Consider the following 15,316-nt stretch of genomic DNA (forward strand, 5'->3'; position numbering starts at 1 on the left):
TTTAATAATATATTTTATTTCTAATAACCAAAATATTTCATTTTGATAAAAAGTAATAAATAAAAATTCTATTTTTAAAGTATTAGTGAGATATTTTACATACTTTTTTCATAATAAGTCTTTGAAATTCAGTATTTTTTATTTATAGTACATTTCAATACTAGCCACATCAAGTGTTCACTAGCCATGGAAAACCAGTGATTACCATATTGTACAACCCAGCTCTAATCTCTATTTTAGACATACTGTTCTATATAATAGAAGAGGAAAAGCCTAATACCAAAACAAGAAGTATATAAGAAAAAATTCATAGACAAATCTCACCTGAAGTATAAATGGAAAAATTCTAAAATATACATTATATGAAATTCATATGAAAAAGCTAAAGATCAAGGATATCCCAGACTATCTGAAAACAAACAAGAAAGTAGAAGTTGGCCCACTACATATGAAAGCATTTTTGAAAGATAGAGTAATAAAATTGTGTGGTATTGGTGTAGGATCAGACAAATAGGCCAAAGGAACAATATAGAGAACATGGTATGTGACAGAAATAACATTGCAAAACAGAAGGCAAGAATGCCCTGTCAGTTTATAGTGCTAGAAAAATGTTTAATCCATAATAAAAAGAAATTTAAATTAGATCCCTGCTTTACATTCTACACAAAAATATAATATATGCTAAATGTTTTAAAGACCTAAATATTAGCCTGGTCAGGCGGTGGTGCAATGGATAGAGAGTCGGCCTGGGATGCTGAGGTCCCAGGTTGGAAACCCTAAGGTCACTGACTTTGACTTAAGCACAGGGTCCCCTGCTTGAGCATGGGATCATAGACATGACCCCGTGTCTGGCTTGGCTGGAGTCCCCCATATGAGAAAGCACTCAGTGGACAACTAAGATGCCACAATGCCACAACTCTTAGTTGATGCTTCTCATCTCTCTCTCTTTCTGTCTGTTTGTCTGTTCCTCTCTTGCACGTGACAGAAAAAAAAAATCTAAATATGAATAAGAAATGAAACTTTAAAACTCTAAAAGAAAATATGACATTGTGGAAGTGTTTATTAAACAAGATTTCTTAAACAAAATCCCAAAAGCACAACTTACTTAGGTAAACACTGGTAAATTTTACTACATTACATTTAAAACTTTTGTAAAACAAAAAATACAGCACAGAAACAAACTTTTAAAATCATTATCAAGCTGGGAATGGGTACTTATAATGATAAAACTAATAAAGACATAGACCTGGAATATATAAAATATGCCCCAATTTTAATAAGGAAAAAAATGAAAAATACAACAGAAAAATAGACAAAGAATATAAAGAGAAAAAAAGTTACACACCAAAAAAAACCCCACAAAAAGCCGTTCACCATATGAATTAAATGTTCAATTTCACCAGTGATCAGGTAAATGCAAATTATAACAATAATGAGATAACATGCACATTCATCATATTGGTAAAATTTCAGTTTGATGATTCTGGGGGCATTAACAATACGGATCAATAAGAACTCTTATATGCTGCAGATGGCAGTATGAATTTGAGTAGGCACCATGAAAGGCAATTTAACTACGGTGTGTCCGAAAAGTCATGGTGCACTTTTGACCAGTCATAGGAAAGCAACAAAAGACAATAGAAATGTGAAATCTGCACCAAATAAAAGGAAACTCTCCCAGTCTCATACCTATTCAGTGCAGTTTGATGTGGGGTCATGCACAAATTTTTTAGGGCTCCTTAGGTAGTTATCCCATATAGCCTCTACAGACTCATCACTGATTGATGGCCTACCAGAACAAGGTTTCTCCACCAAACTGCCAGTTTCCTTCAACTGCTTATCCCACCCAGTAATGTTATTCCTATGTGGTAGCGCTTCATTATAAACGTGCCGATATTCACGTTGCACTTTGGTCACAGATACGAATTTAGCGAGCCACAAAACACACTGAAATTTCCTCTGTACCGTCCACATCTCGACTGGCATGGCTGTGGGCTACTCCTCTGTATACACGGTGTTACGTCATCTGCACATGCACACATGCTGTTACATCATCCTACAGAAACTGGGAGGGTTTTCCTAGTTTTGGTGCAGATTTCACATTTCTATCGTCTTTTGTTGCTTTCCTGTGACCGATCAAAAGTGCACCATGACTTTATGGACACACTGTATATCTAGTAAAGTTGATAATATGTAGGCCCATCACCCAGACATTATGCTTCTAAATAAACACCCTTAAGAAATTCTTATTTGGTAGGCAGACCACTTGAATTCTCACTGTTTATCCTGCCTTTACCCCTCCAGACGAGGTCCAGAGGAGGCTCCAAGTATACTATGGTGTTTTCTTATAACAAATACAAAAAAAAAGCTTCCTGGAGTTGCAGTAAGTTTTGTTTAAAATAGCAGTTTTGCTTCCCATCACAGATACAAATTTCATTGTAATAAGAAAGTATTTTAGAAGGCGCAATAAAAATGTAAGTCATCTTTGAGTGTAGCCACATTTAGAATCAAGTCCAAAATCCTTAACAGGACATGTGCAGCCATGTGTGCCCTCTCACTGGCCTGCCCCTCCAGCATCATGTTGGCCACTCTCCCCTGGCCATTCCCCACTCCAGCACAATAAGCATCACCCAGCTCTTGATTTCACCTTGTCTCTCTCACCAAAGAGATCTTGCTGTTCCTTCTGCCTGAGAGCTGTCTTCACTACCTCTTCATCTTGCTAATTCATGTTCAATTTACAAGTAGCATTTCCTGGCAAACCATAAATACTTGATGCATATTTTAGGTCTGATATAGTCTGGCCAAATACTCCAATGATTTGTCCTATATGACCATTTGTCTTTGGAGTTGAGTCTGGTATAATGCCCTTTCAAATCAGGTCATGAACTAGGAGCTCAACTCAATCCCAAGAAGAGAAAGATAGAGTGTGATGTTAGAATTCCAGTGTGAACAGGTACAGGATCTACAAGGTGTGTCATTGGTGAGAAATGTCCATCACTCCTAAAGCATGACACGAATGGGGCTATTAAAAGGAATGCCCTAGGCTCTGGCTGGTTGGCTCAGTAGTAGAGTGTCGGCCTGGTGTGTGGGAGTCCCGGGTTCGATCCCCAGCCAGGGCACACAGGAGAAGCGCCCATCTGCTTCTCCACCCCTCCCCCTCTCCTTCCTCTCTGTCTCTCTCTTTCCCTCCCACAGCCGAGGCTCCATTGGAGCAAAGTTGGCCCGGGCGCTGAGGATGGCTCCATGTTCTCTGCCTCAGGCGCTTGAATGGCTCTGGTTGCAACAGAGCAACGCCCCAGATGGGCAGAGCATCGCCCCCTGGTGGGCATGCTGGGTGGATCCCAGTCGGGTGCATGCGGGAGTCTGTCTGACTGCCTCCCAGTTTCCAACTTCAGGGGGAAAAAAAAAAAAAAAGGAATGCCCTATAAGTCCAGACCTTCTCAAGTGTAACAGCAGTTCTTTCAGGTGTGGGAGTCTTTTCATTGTCCTGCTGAAAATATGCACAATGGCATTTTTGAAACTTTATATAAATAAATCTTAATATAAAGCTTAAAACCAATAAATCTCCATTTGGATCATTTGGGGAGATGTAGCTAATCAAATGATGTCATGACATAATCAAAGTACCTGGGTGAGATACCCCAGAAGGGATATCTCTCACCCTGTGAAGCCAGCCCACCTACCCATTTGGCCCTGGTCAGACTGGCAGCTCTGGAGCACTGGTTCTGATTAGTGCTGTTCTGTGTGGTTGTCTGCCTGCTGCTTCTGCCAACTGCAAATTTCTCAGGCTAGCAAGTTTCTCAGGAGGCAGCTATCTGTGTGAACTTGTAGCACTCCACATTCCAGGATTGAATATGCTTGACCAGGAATTCAGGCTGACAGGTAAAGGTTGGAGGTCTAGGTTGTCTTCAAGCAATAGACAAGAGCTGGAGGAGAGTTACCATCAACTTCTCCTTTTCCACAAGGCAAGGCACTGGCACCATGCTCAGCCATCATGTATAAGTAAGTGTAGCCTGACATTTCTCGGTGCAGGAGGGTTAAACAGACCGACAAAGGGAACTAAATATCAAGTGGCAAGATGGGAAATGTGTTCTTAGAGAACTGCCAAAGACAAACTAGACAGTGCCCTCACTGGAAAAAAGTTTTTTCAGAAAACAAATTCCTATGAGTGACCTGTTGCTGATGAGCATTTTTCAGAAATAAGCAAAAGACTACTTACACTCCATCAGCCAGGAGCATCCAGCTGACAGTCCTTCACAGACCCAGATGGCTCACATTCTGAAGCCAAATTCTACATGACAGAGTATTATGAACAAAGAACTAATAATTAACATGTATCATATAAAGTTTAAACCTAAGAAGTTGTCTGGGGTTCAACAAAACTAGGCAATTTACTTTTAATATAAATAAAGAAGTAAATATAGCATCTAGGTAACAGAAAATTCACTTGTCCTTCTCCCACTAAATAAAGGTGATTTTTTTAAAAAAGCTAGTTTGAAAGGGCGTTCAATTATTACATTTTCCCTAGGAACCCACTTATTTCCACCTGCCAGGGAAGAGCAGCATGGTTTCACAGGCTCATTTATGATCCTTTTCTTGGGAATGGTAGGAGCTATGGTGTTTGGGTGCACTGGTCAGTGAGTCAGTACTTTGCTCAGTTTCCTGAGCACAGAACACCTGCAAGGGAGGGGAAGGGGGTCCTCTCAGAAAGAGGGTTCAAAGTTGAGAGGAAGAGATACAAGGCTCTGAACTTCCACAGAACTGGGATTTTGCATGGGTCTCCAGCAGCTGTATAGGTTCCTGCCCACAGGTAAGTGTGATGGTATCTGTACCATGGAAGCAGCAAGCCCTACATAGCAGGGCTTTTCTCTTAGAGAGCTGGCTGTTAAAATTTCCCAACACACCACAGCTCCTATTATTTACTCTTCCTTTCTTTGAGTTCTCTCATGCTCTTGTTCCTGCTACCCTTATATTTTACCATCTGGGAATTCTCATTCCTTTCCCTTGTCCTGTTTGCCCTGACTGAGCTCTCTCAGACCTCTCTTCCTTCCACATCCATTCTGGGCTCCCTGTTCCATCAGACCACTTTGGTACTTGACCCATAACAACCTAGCCCTACCCTATCTAAATTCTCCAACCATGAATCTATTGAATCTATGCCCTTTTTCTCCTACGTCATGGTATCCAAACATTGCTGGAGAAAATGTTATAGCTCGGAGTGTTGGACTCATTTAAATCTGTGGTATGCAGCCTCACAGTCTCCTCAATGATGGTTTGAAATTTACCCACTTTCCAAAACTTAACTATTCTCCTCCACCCTTCCCCACACAGACTGTCTGCATGTAACCTCATCTCCTACACCAAGGGGAAAAATTAAATAGAGCCATAGTGCAGGAATTCTCTCAACCTCTTGATGGTCAGCCACTAAAAATACTTGTAACTATGTAATATTATAGCTTGTCCTCTTATTTCAATTAAAAAACTTTCTCTGCCCCTCTTTTGTCACTGTACCTCCATTCCTCACCTATAAAATATAATATTGACCTCATGGGGTACTGGTGAGTATTAATGTCATCATTTAATAAATGGAATACACCCTTCAAGGCTTTTCAAAAATAACTTTGCTGAGATATAATCCACATGCCGTAAAATTCACATCTCTAAAGTGTATAATTCAATGATTTTTAGTACATCCACAGAGCCGTACCACTATCTAAATATACCATCCTAAGAAGAAACCCTGTAACCAGTAGCAATGGCTCTTCATTCACCTCTGGCTATAGGTCCTGAAAACCACGAATCTATTGTCTGTCTCTATAGATTTGCCTTCTCTGGACTTTTCATTGAAATGGAGTCATATACTATCTGTTCTTTTGTGATTGGCACATTTCACTTAGAACAATGTCTTTCAAGGTTTGATTTATAAGGCTTTTAAAATAATCTCTGGCGTATGTGCTATGAATGTTACTATTTATAATGATCATTTTCTGGGCTTATTCTTTCTCAAGAATTAAGTCTCAACTCTTTCTGCAACTTCAGTGATTTTTCTCCTCCATAGTATTTTCAACCCTTCTTTTCTACTTTCATCTTAGTCTTGACATGTAAACCTTAGCAAACCTATCCAATATCTAGTACTTCCTATCTCTCTCTCTCCAGAGAAAATTAATTTAAAATCTAGTGATTGCCCTGGCTGGATAGCTCGGTTGGTTAGAGCATTGTCCTGAAGTGCAGAGGTTACCAGTTCAATTCCCAGTCAAGGCACAAACAGGAACAGATGTTCCTGTTTCCCTCCCACTCTCTCCCTTTCTGTCTCTAAAAAAATTAATAAAATAAATATTAAAAAATAAAATAAATATAAAAAACAATAAAAAATAAAATCCAGTTGATTGTTAATACCACATTTTCCTATTAACTTCTCACAACTAGTCTAGCATCTAGCAGTATAAAGGTTTTTTCTCTTAAAATTGCCATTCATTCTCAGAGATGGACCCTCAAAACCATGATATTGATCTATTAACTTGAACTGTATGAAATGGCCAATATGCAATCACTTTTGTCTTACAAAAAATGGCAGTCTTATATCATTTGGTACCCTCTAGCCAAAGTTACCAGTATTACACCTGCGGTTGAGCAGGGTTGGTTGATCCTTGCAGTGAGGGAAAATACACACCATGGTGTTAGAAAACGAAAAACTTGACCTTGTCTTAGGTGATAACCCTCCATTAAGGAAGCAAGGCTTTTTCTGGATCAGATGCTGTCAGAAAGCAGAAACAATTCTATAACTGGGTCTCTTAATAAATCTAATCCAGGAGGAAAGACTAGAGTGATGTTAATCTGTAATTGACAGAGAAGCAGTAGTAACTCATTATCAGCCAGAATAAGGGAATGTTCATCATTTTTATGCTTTAGATCAGGGGTAGTCAACCTTTTTATACCTACAGCCCACTTTTGTATCTCTATTAGTAGTAAAATTTTCTAACCACCCACCGGTTCCACAGTAATGATGATTTATAAAGTAGGGAAGTAACTTTACTTTATAAAATTTATAAAGTAGAGTTACAGCAAGTTAAAGTATTTAATAATAATTACTTACCAATACTTTATGTCAGATTTTCGCTAAGTTTGGCAGAATAAATCTTTATAAAACAACTTACTATAGTTAAATTTATCTTTTTATTTATACTTTGGTTGCTCCGCTACCGCCTACCATGAAAGCTGGAACATCTACTAATGGGCAGTAGGGACCAGGTTGACTACCACTGCTTTAGATGATGTTCACTGGCATGATTACAGAGTAGTCTTGTCTTTGTCTTGATCCATTATGACCACCAAATGACTTTGTTTGATGTTGACATTGTGTACAATTGTTTATGTTCAACAGAAGAGCACATGGTCTAGTTGTGAGTGCTGGGTCAGTATCTAGCAACATTGTGGCTTGATGATAGTATCAGGTCAACTTCTGGATGTCGGGGACTGCTTCTAGTAAGATTTCCTTCTTGACCAAAGGTAGATAATATCCATTATATTTAGATTTTCACCACTGTTAAGATTTTGCTGACCAAGACCAAAGATGTTCAGAGAACAGAGCCTATAGTTTGAATAGGGTTAACTCCTCCTTCTTCTCTCATAGAATGACTTGTTGAATAATAATCTAACATGACAATGGCTGTGCAGTACTGGATGAGACAGAATGGTCAACAGCATAAACAAGATCATTATTTGTTCACCTTTGTAATAAGTCTCAAAACGAGGGGCCTAGAATGTAAAACCCAGGCAATAATAACACCTGAGTCTCTTTAGAAAATCAGGTACCTTTTTTTAGCTTTGCTATAAACATTTCTACTTACTCTCCAGTATTTAAAAGCAAAAGTTACTATTATAATACAAATTTTCCTTCACTAGTTGAGAATAATTAAAAGGCTATGTGACTATCCATGATGACTCTAGCTGATAAATTTAAATTTAATCTGGTTTATTGGGCTTTTTGAGACAAAGTTGTGTAATTTGTAGATTTGCTACTCCTTTCCAGTAGCGCATTTTTTTTTTAATGTGGGGCAGAATAGCTCATATAGTATGCAGAAATAGTGAGTTTGTTTTCTTTACAGGAAAATCTTCCCAGTTGGCTGTGCTTGCCTCTCTTTATAGGTTTCAGAGAATTATTTTCAGGAAGACATAATTGCTGGTACTTTTAAATTTCTAAAAATAACAATTATTCTAAAAACACAAGTTAAATTAGCATGCAGCAGGCAGGTATATTGCACATAGTTAATACTACATTAATAGGTACATTAAATTAAGTGTTAACAAAACTTGAGCAGGCCAAATTTTTTCTGGCAAATTCAGCAGATTCCTTAAATGAAGTTAAACAGGTTGGTGTGTCTCTGAAGAGAAATAACTGATTATTTCAGGAAGATCCTATTATTCCTTCTCATTCCTGAAAGACTAAAGTTTGCTGATACAGTTGTAAAAACTTTAGCAAAAGTATTTTGCAAATATAAAGGCATGGTTTAATTCTTATAAGATCAAGTAGATGTTAGGATTAATGATATGACTGAAATTTATGTTATGGAAGATCCTTTAAAAGATAATCTAAGCCCTGGTTGGTAGAACAATGGATAGAGCATCGACTCCAAGCATTGGGGACTCTTGCTCAATCTTGGGGTTGCCAGCTTGTTCCTCAGGGCACAAACTTGACCCCAAGGTAGCCAGTTCAAGCCCCAGTCAGGGCTCATATGAGAAACAATCAATGGCACAACTAAGTGGAACAACGAATTTATGCTTCTCTCTCTCTCTCTCTCTCTCTCTCTCTCTCTCTCTCATCCTTCCTGACTCTCTCTCTTTCTTCTCTCAAAAGGAAATTGATAATATACCTTTGAACTGCTTGAAAGAACACTTTTTAAATTAATCAGCTGACAGCTATTATCTGAGAAAAATACTTCATAAAGTTTTGTATTTTCTTAAGCTGTCAAAGACCATACAGAGTCAGAGTAATAGGATGAAGATAAGGGATATTGTATTAATAAGTGTTTTAGTTTAATAAAGGATATCAAAATAAAACAATAAGTAAAATTAATAGTAAAGGAAAAGCAAATGGCTAACAAAGTTTAAGAAAATTAATCTTCCATTGTCTTGAGTGTAAACTGCTTTCTCTGTAGTTAACAATGTGTTCCATCTTGGGTGGAAACTTTCTATAATCAGAAACTTCTGGATAATTCTTAAGAATTTTAAATTTAAGGTCTCTGGATGAATGGGCATCCAAAAGTCAGAAGAAAGTGTATGTCTTTTAAGCTGAGATCAACATCTTGTTTTAGTAAGATGTTAGTTGTTAACATTACAGGTGAGATGTATTCCATTGAGGCTTACAGGCAGTTTTTTTTCTAATACCTCCTTTATAAAACTCAAAATCTAAGTTTCAGAATATGTAGAATCTACATAGGTAGGTGTTTTAGAAATTCAGCTTGCTTAATTTGAATGAGAACTCTGGGGACATCATATGAATCTCCTGTAGCATCCTGTCATATCAGCTTGTATGACTAGGATATACAATTGGAAATATCCAAATACATAAGGCAACCTGTTTTTAACTCACAAAGAGACAACTAGTAGTTTTAAGAGGGCATTGATCTAACTGCCATTAAAGCTAACAGCAATAATGTGGACCTTGGAAATTTGAGGTTTTATAGAACTTTGATAGTTATAACTTTAAAATTCACTGTGTTCTCTTCATTTTTCTTGAAGTTGTAGATAATAAAGATGGTGGAGATTCTGAGTAAAAGATAAAGTGAGAATAAGATAGACGACACACCTTGTATTTTTATAATACCTCTTTCCTCTTTTTTCTAATAGCTTGAATTGGTGTGTGTTATTTGCTCCCTTTGGCCAAAGCTGAGATAATTTAACTACCAGTTATGATATAATAATAACTGGATTGATCCAAAACACATTCAATATATTTAAATCATGAGTACATATAAATTTTTTAAAATACTAATTGATCACTATTAAAGGATGTTATAAAGCAACTTACTATTTTCAAATTGGTAAATAAAAAGAAAGAAAGAAGCATTTATGTATCCTTTCCCTACATAAATGATACCACTGAGTACCAATATTAACTAAGTTTCTTTACTTAAATGTATGTCACTCAAAGCAATCTACAGATTCAATGCAATCTCTATCAAAATACCAATGGCATTCTTCATAGATTTAGAACAAACAATCCTAAAATTTGTATGGAACCACAAAAGATCTCAATAGCCAAAGCAATCTTGAAAGACAACAAGGCTAGAAGCCTTACTTTCCCTGCTTTTAAACTATATTACAATGCTACATAATCACTATATGTAGGAAACTCTAACAGACACACACACACACACACACACATGTGCGGGTGCATGCGCAAACTGTTATAAAAAAATAAATGAATTTGGTCCTGGCTGGTTTGCTCAGTGGTACAGCCTTGGCCTGGCGTGTGGATGTCTTGGGTTTGAATCTCGGTCAGGCACACAGGAAAAGTGCCCAACTGCTTCTCCCCTGCCCCAGCTTCTCTCTCTCTCTTTCTCACATCCCCTCCTGCAGCCATGGCTTGATTGAAGCAAGTTGACCTCGGGCACTGAGGATGGCTCCATGGCGTCCACCTCGGGCTCTAAAAAAATGACTCTGGTTGCAACAGAGCAAGGGCTCCACGCAGATGGGCAGAGCATTGCCCCTTAGTGGGCTTTTCAGTTGGATCCTAGTCAAGGTGCATTCAGGGTGCATGCAGGAGTCTGTCTCTGCCTCCCCATCCTCTCATTAAATAAAAAAGAATAAATGAATTCAACAAAATTTCAGAATACAAAATCAACAAGTAAAAATTTATTGCATTTCTATACATTAACAATAAACAATCTAAAAAGGAAATTTAAAGAACAATTCCTTTTACAATAGCACCAAAAAGAAAAAAGAACACCTAGGAATAAACTTAACCAAAGAAGTGAAAGGCTTATACACTAAAAACCACAAAACATTAATGAAACAAATGAAAGACATAAATAAATAGAAAGACATCAGTGTACAGAGATTGGAAGACAATACTGTTACTATGTCTATACTATACCAAATGATCTAGGGATTTTTTGCAGTCCCTATTAAAATCCCAATAACATTTTTTTATAGAAATAGAAAAAACAATCTTAAAATTCATATGGAATCACAAAGTAGCCTGCATAGCCACAACAACCTTTACCAAGAACTTAAACTGTAAAACTCCTAAAAGAAAACATAGGAGGAAATCTTCATGACATTATCTTGGCAATGATTTCTTGGCTATAACACCAAAAGTACAGGAAGCAACATAAAAAATAGACAAGTGGGACTACATTTAACTTAAAAGCTTCTGTCCAGCAAAGGAAACACTCAACACAGAGAAAAGGTAATCTACGGAAAGGGATTTATATTTGCAAACCATATATTTGATTAGGAATTAGTATTCAAAATATAGAAGCTATTACAATTCAATAAAAATAACTAAATAAATAACCAACTCAATTTTAATATGGGCAAAGGGTTTGAGTAGACTGTATCTAAAGAAACCAACAGATGTGTGAAAGATGCTCAACATCACTAATCATCAGGGAAATGCAAATGAAAACCGAAATATCACTTCACACGTGTTGAGATTACCACCGTCAAAAATCAATAAATTAATAACAAGTATTGGCAAGGTATAAAGTTTCAGTTTATACAACAGGTACAAAGTTTCAGTTTAACAAAATTTAACAATTTATAGAGATATATTGTACAACATTATCCTTGTACTGAACAATACTCCACTGTAAACTTAAATTTTTTAGAGGATAGATCTTATGTTATGTGTTCTTACCAGAGTTTAAAAAATTTTTATTTTCAAAATAATTTTTTTTTCATTAAGCCAACCCATAGGGCTAATTTGGTTAATAGCAAGAGACCATTGGGAGGAAGACCCCATGTGAATTGTTACCCTCTGGTTCCGACACATAGCTCCTACCATAGTAAGTGCTCAAAAAATAGATGCTGAAAAAAAAAAAAGCACAATTCGGTCCATACTTTTATGGATGCTTTTCCACAATATTTTTAATTTCCAAAGGAAAAATTGATACTTTACTTATAAATATGACTTCCCAAAATGTTGTCCTCTGAGAGAGTTTGACATAGGCTGCTTTAAAAATGAAAATATATCCATTACTTATAACGAGAGAATGAAAAAATAGCTCTTCTATTAGAAAGAAGGCAATTTCCAAAAGATTATTTGATACTAGCCTTCTGTAAGTAGCACATTTCTCACTAGAGGGAGCTCAGAACTCACTGATCAATGGCAAGACAAGCTGAGTAAAATGCCTTTTGACGGCAGAGGTAAAAAAAAAAACAGTCTGTTTGAGTAAATACAACATTTATTTCCAGAAGTTGGGAGTTTTTCATAGGCCAATTTTCTTCAATTATTAACCTCTGAAATTTTAAATTATATAAATAATTAATGCAAAGTTTCTAATAGTCTATTGATATAAATTAGTAAGTATGGTGTGGGTCTAATAAGAGATGTGGCATTATCTTTGTTCTCGTGAGAAAAAATTCCAAGAACTCATAAGGTAATGATGATTATGGGTACCCAGAGGGGCTGTTTGAGGAAATATACTTCTTGGTCTCTAGCTGATCTTTTCCTGTTCCCTGGGAGGTATTTTACCCTTTAAAGTTTGAGGAGAGGGCTATCTCCTAGCCAGTCCTAAACCAGCGGCTCCCCTGTCATCCACCACATTTCCTCTGGCACTCTCAGCTCAGAAACTGAAGAGCCATTGAAAAGGTGCTGCCATCATCCTGCCCTCAGCTGCCAATCCTTTTTTCTGAGCAGCAGTGTTAACTCAAGAGTTTGTGGAACAAAATTTTACTAAAGGTTTATGTGGGGTGGGAGTACAGTAAGCACCATATCTTACAAGTCCTTTGTCCCTTCATCCTCTGCAACTGTATACTTTTCACTGGCCAACATTACTCTTCAGGTTCCAGAACCACTACCATCCACAGGTTGTAACACTTTAACCTTTGAATATTTTCACGTTTCTCTTTATCTTAAACTAGGGTTTCAATATGTCCTATGCATGTCTTAAATATTGTATAAGACATACTTATCCTAAAAAAAATATTAAAACTTGTCTGAAATTCAAATTTTACTAGCCATTCTACTTCTTTTCTAAATATAACAATTCTACATTAGAGCATTCGCTTTGCTTTTCCTGGGGTCAGAGAAGGGTACTCATGGTCCCCTAACCCACCCCCAGCTTATTAAACAAGTTCTCTCTGTTTCAGCCTCTCCCATCTAGGCCACATGTCATTTCTCTCCCTTAGAACAACTATTTGGTTTATGTTTTAAGTAAGAGAGTTTTCCTTTCTGTCATCTCAGTACCACCTGGGTTTTTTTTAGCATACTGTATTTGCATACAAGTTAAACAGATTAATGTTTTCAAGTTTTAGAATAGCCTCATCCACACATTTAGTTCACTGAATTCATATTCATTTAGTGCACATTACTTAAGTACCTGCACTTCAACATGAGTAAGAGAAGGGCCCTGTCAAGAGAAGGGTCTCCACAAGGCCACAATGTAGTTTAAAATGAGGAAGTAAGCAATTATCCCACATCAGCTGATGGCTCTGAAGCTAGCTGAAAACACTGAAGTCACATTTTCATTGGACATGGATTGTATGCTGGTGACATTTGAAGGGGACTAACCCCTTGAGTAGTACGAACACTCATATACTTCCTGGTGCCTCTTGACCATCCAGACTACAGACTATGTTCAATTTATTTTTAAAATGTGTAAGGCAACATTAAAAAAGGGCAAATTTATGTTCTTCTTGTAAGCATAAATTGGTTATCAAACAAACATGATCTTAAGTTAATAAAACTGGAACTGGAACAAAAACAGACGCACTTCAGGGTGGGGGGGGTCAGCAAGCATGAAAAAACTACTCACTACTCAAAGAGCTAATGACTGAGTTCATGGTGAAGTCTCTCTTTCTCTCAATGGAAACGTCCAACTCTGCCTCAGCATTCCTTATCTCTGTGCACCTTTCTAAACAACACCCTCTTAGATACATTTTTTTTCTTGTGGGCCAAAGCATTTAACAAGGTTCTATTGATGCAATCATTTGATTTTACTTATTTGTGCACCTATTGTTTGTTTATGCGTAGATTTTACTGTTTAGCTTTCAGAAGCAATACACATGCTCCTTTTAGTGTTTTATTCAAAAATATTTGTATTGATTTTAGAGAGAAGAAGGGAGGGAGAGAAGAGCTCAATTGGTCCACTTATTTATGTATTCATTGGTTGATTCTTGTGTGTGCCCTAACCAAAGAGCAAACCTTCATCCTTGGTGAATTAGGATGTTCTAGCCACTTGAGCTTCCCCGCTAGCGTTGTTTGCTTCTCTCAATCTCTGGTTAAAGAGAAAACTTTTCCTTCTCCAGAAAGTAGAAAAACAGCAGGCTCCCGCAGGGTTTGCACAAGAAGAGCCTGTGAATACTGTTCTTCATGCCACTAATGACGTACTCTCTGGGCACCACCCGCACAAGCCGCCTCTCAGTGGAAACACTTCCGGTTCTTGCACCCCAAGTCAACCAACTTCCAGTAGGCAAGACACGCATGCGCTAGGCGAAGCAGGAGCCGACGGTGCGTGGAACGGGCGAGCGCACGCAGCGCTGGGGCGGGAGGCGGGCATGCGCGCTGGGGTGGACGCCACTGACCCGCGTTGACGTGCGCGCGTACAGGACGCGCGCCAGGGGCCCGGGCTTTGGCCATGGCTCACAGACCGAAACGGACTTTCCGGACGCGCCGAGCCGACTCTAGTGATAGTGACGGCGCCGAGGAGCCAGCTGCTGAACCCCGGGAACCAGCGAAACTGGCAGCCCCGAGCCCTGAGGAGGAGGACCCGCCTCCTGGGGGAGGCCGCGCTGAGGCAGCGGAACGGCCCCTACGGGGTCGAAGCCCTCGGGGCCGGGGCCGGGGCCGAGTCTGGGCGAGTTCCCGGCGCCTCCGCGCGGACCGCGGCTCGGGCGTCCCAGGTGAGTTGGAACAGCGGGGTGGGCGCCCCAGGTGACCGGGCGGGGCGGGGCGGCAAGAGGCCCGCGGGATTTTCTAGAGGTTTCTGTTAGCCGCTGCTGCCCGGAGCGGCTTCAGTGGCGGAGAGGGTAAGGATGACAGCGCATCCCCCATGGGGGGCGTAGAAGGAATCCTGTACGGTTTGGCGGGCTCGTGTGCGCCATCCGATAAAATATCACCAGTGATAGCTTTAGTGCAGTCCTTGGTGTTTAT

At 38.7% G+C, this 15,316-nt stretch overlaps 1 protein-coding gene across 6 annotated transcripts in view; it reads left to right on the forward strand.

Moving 5' to 3' along the window:
• Positions 1 to 14,604: 14,604 nt before the first annotated feature.
• Positions 14,605 to 15,316, forward strand: part of GCFC2 (GC-rich sequence DNA-binding factor 2) — a 61,422-nt gene continuing 60,710 nt past the window's right edge. The window contains exon 1 of one of the 6 annotated variants that reach the window (XM_066267531.1): positions 14,605 to 15,066. In XM_066267531.1, coding sequence (XP_066123628.1) covers positions 14,802 to 15,066 — 265 coding nt within the window. In that variant the 5' untranslated portion in view covers positions 14,605 to 14,801. The remainder of the gene's footprint in view (positions 15,067 to 15,316) is intronic. The other 5 variants (XM_066267532.1, XM_066267526.1, XM_066267529.1 and 2 more) reach the window with 5 other exon arrangements.

Source organism: Saccopteryx bilineata, chromosome 3, assembly GCF_036850765.1.
Source record: "Saccopteryx bilineata isolate mSacBil1 chromosome 3, mSacBil1_pri_phased_curated, whole genome shotgun sequence".
NCBI lineage: Eukaryota > Metazoa > Chordata > Mammalia > Chiroptera > Emballonuridae > Saccopteryx > Saccopteryx bilineata.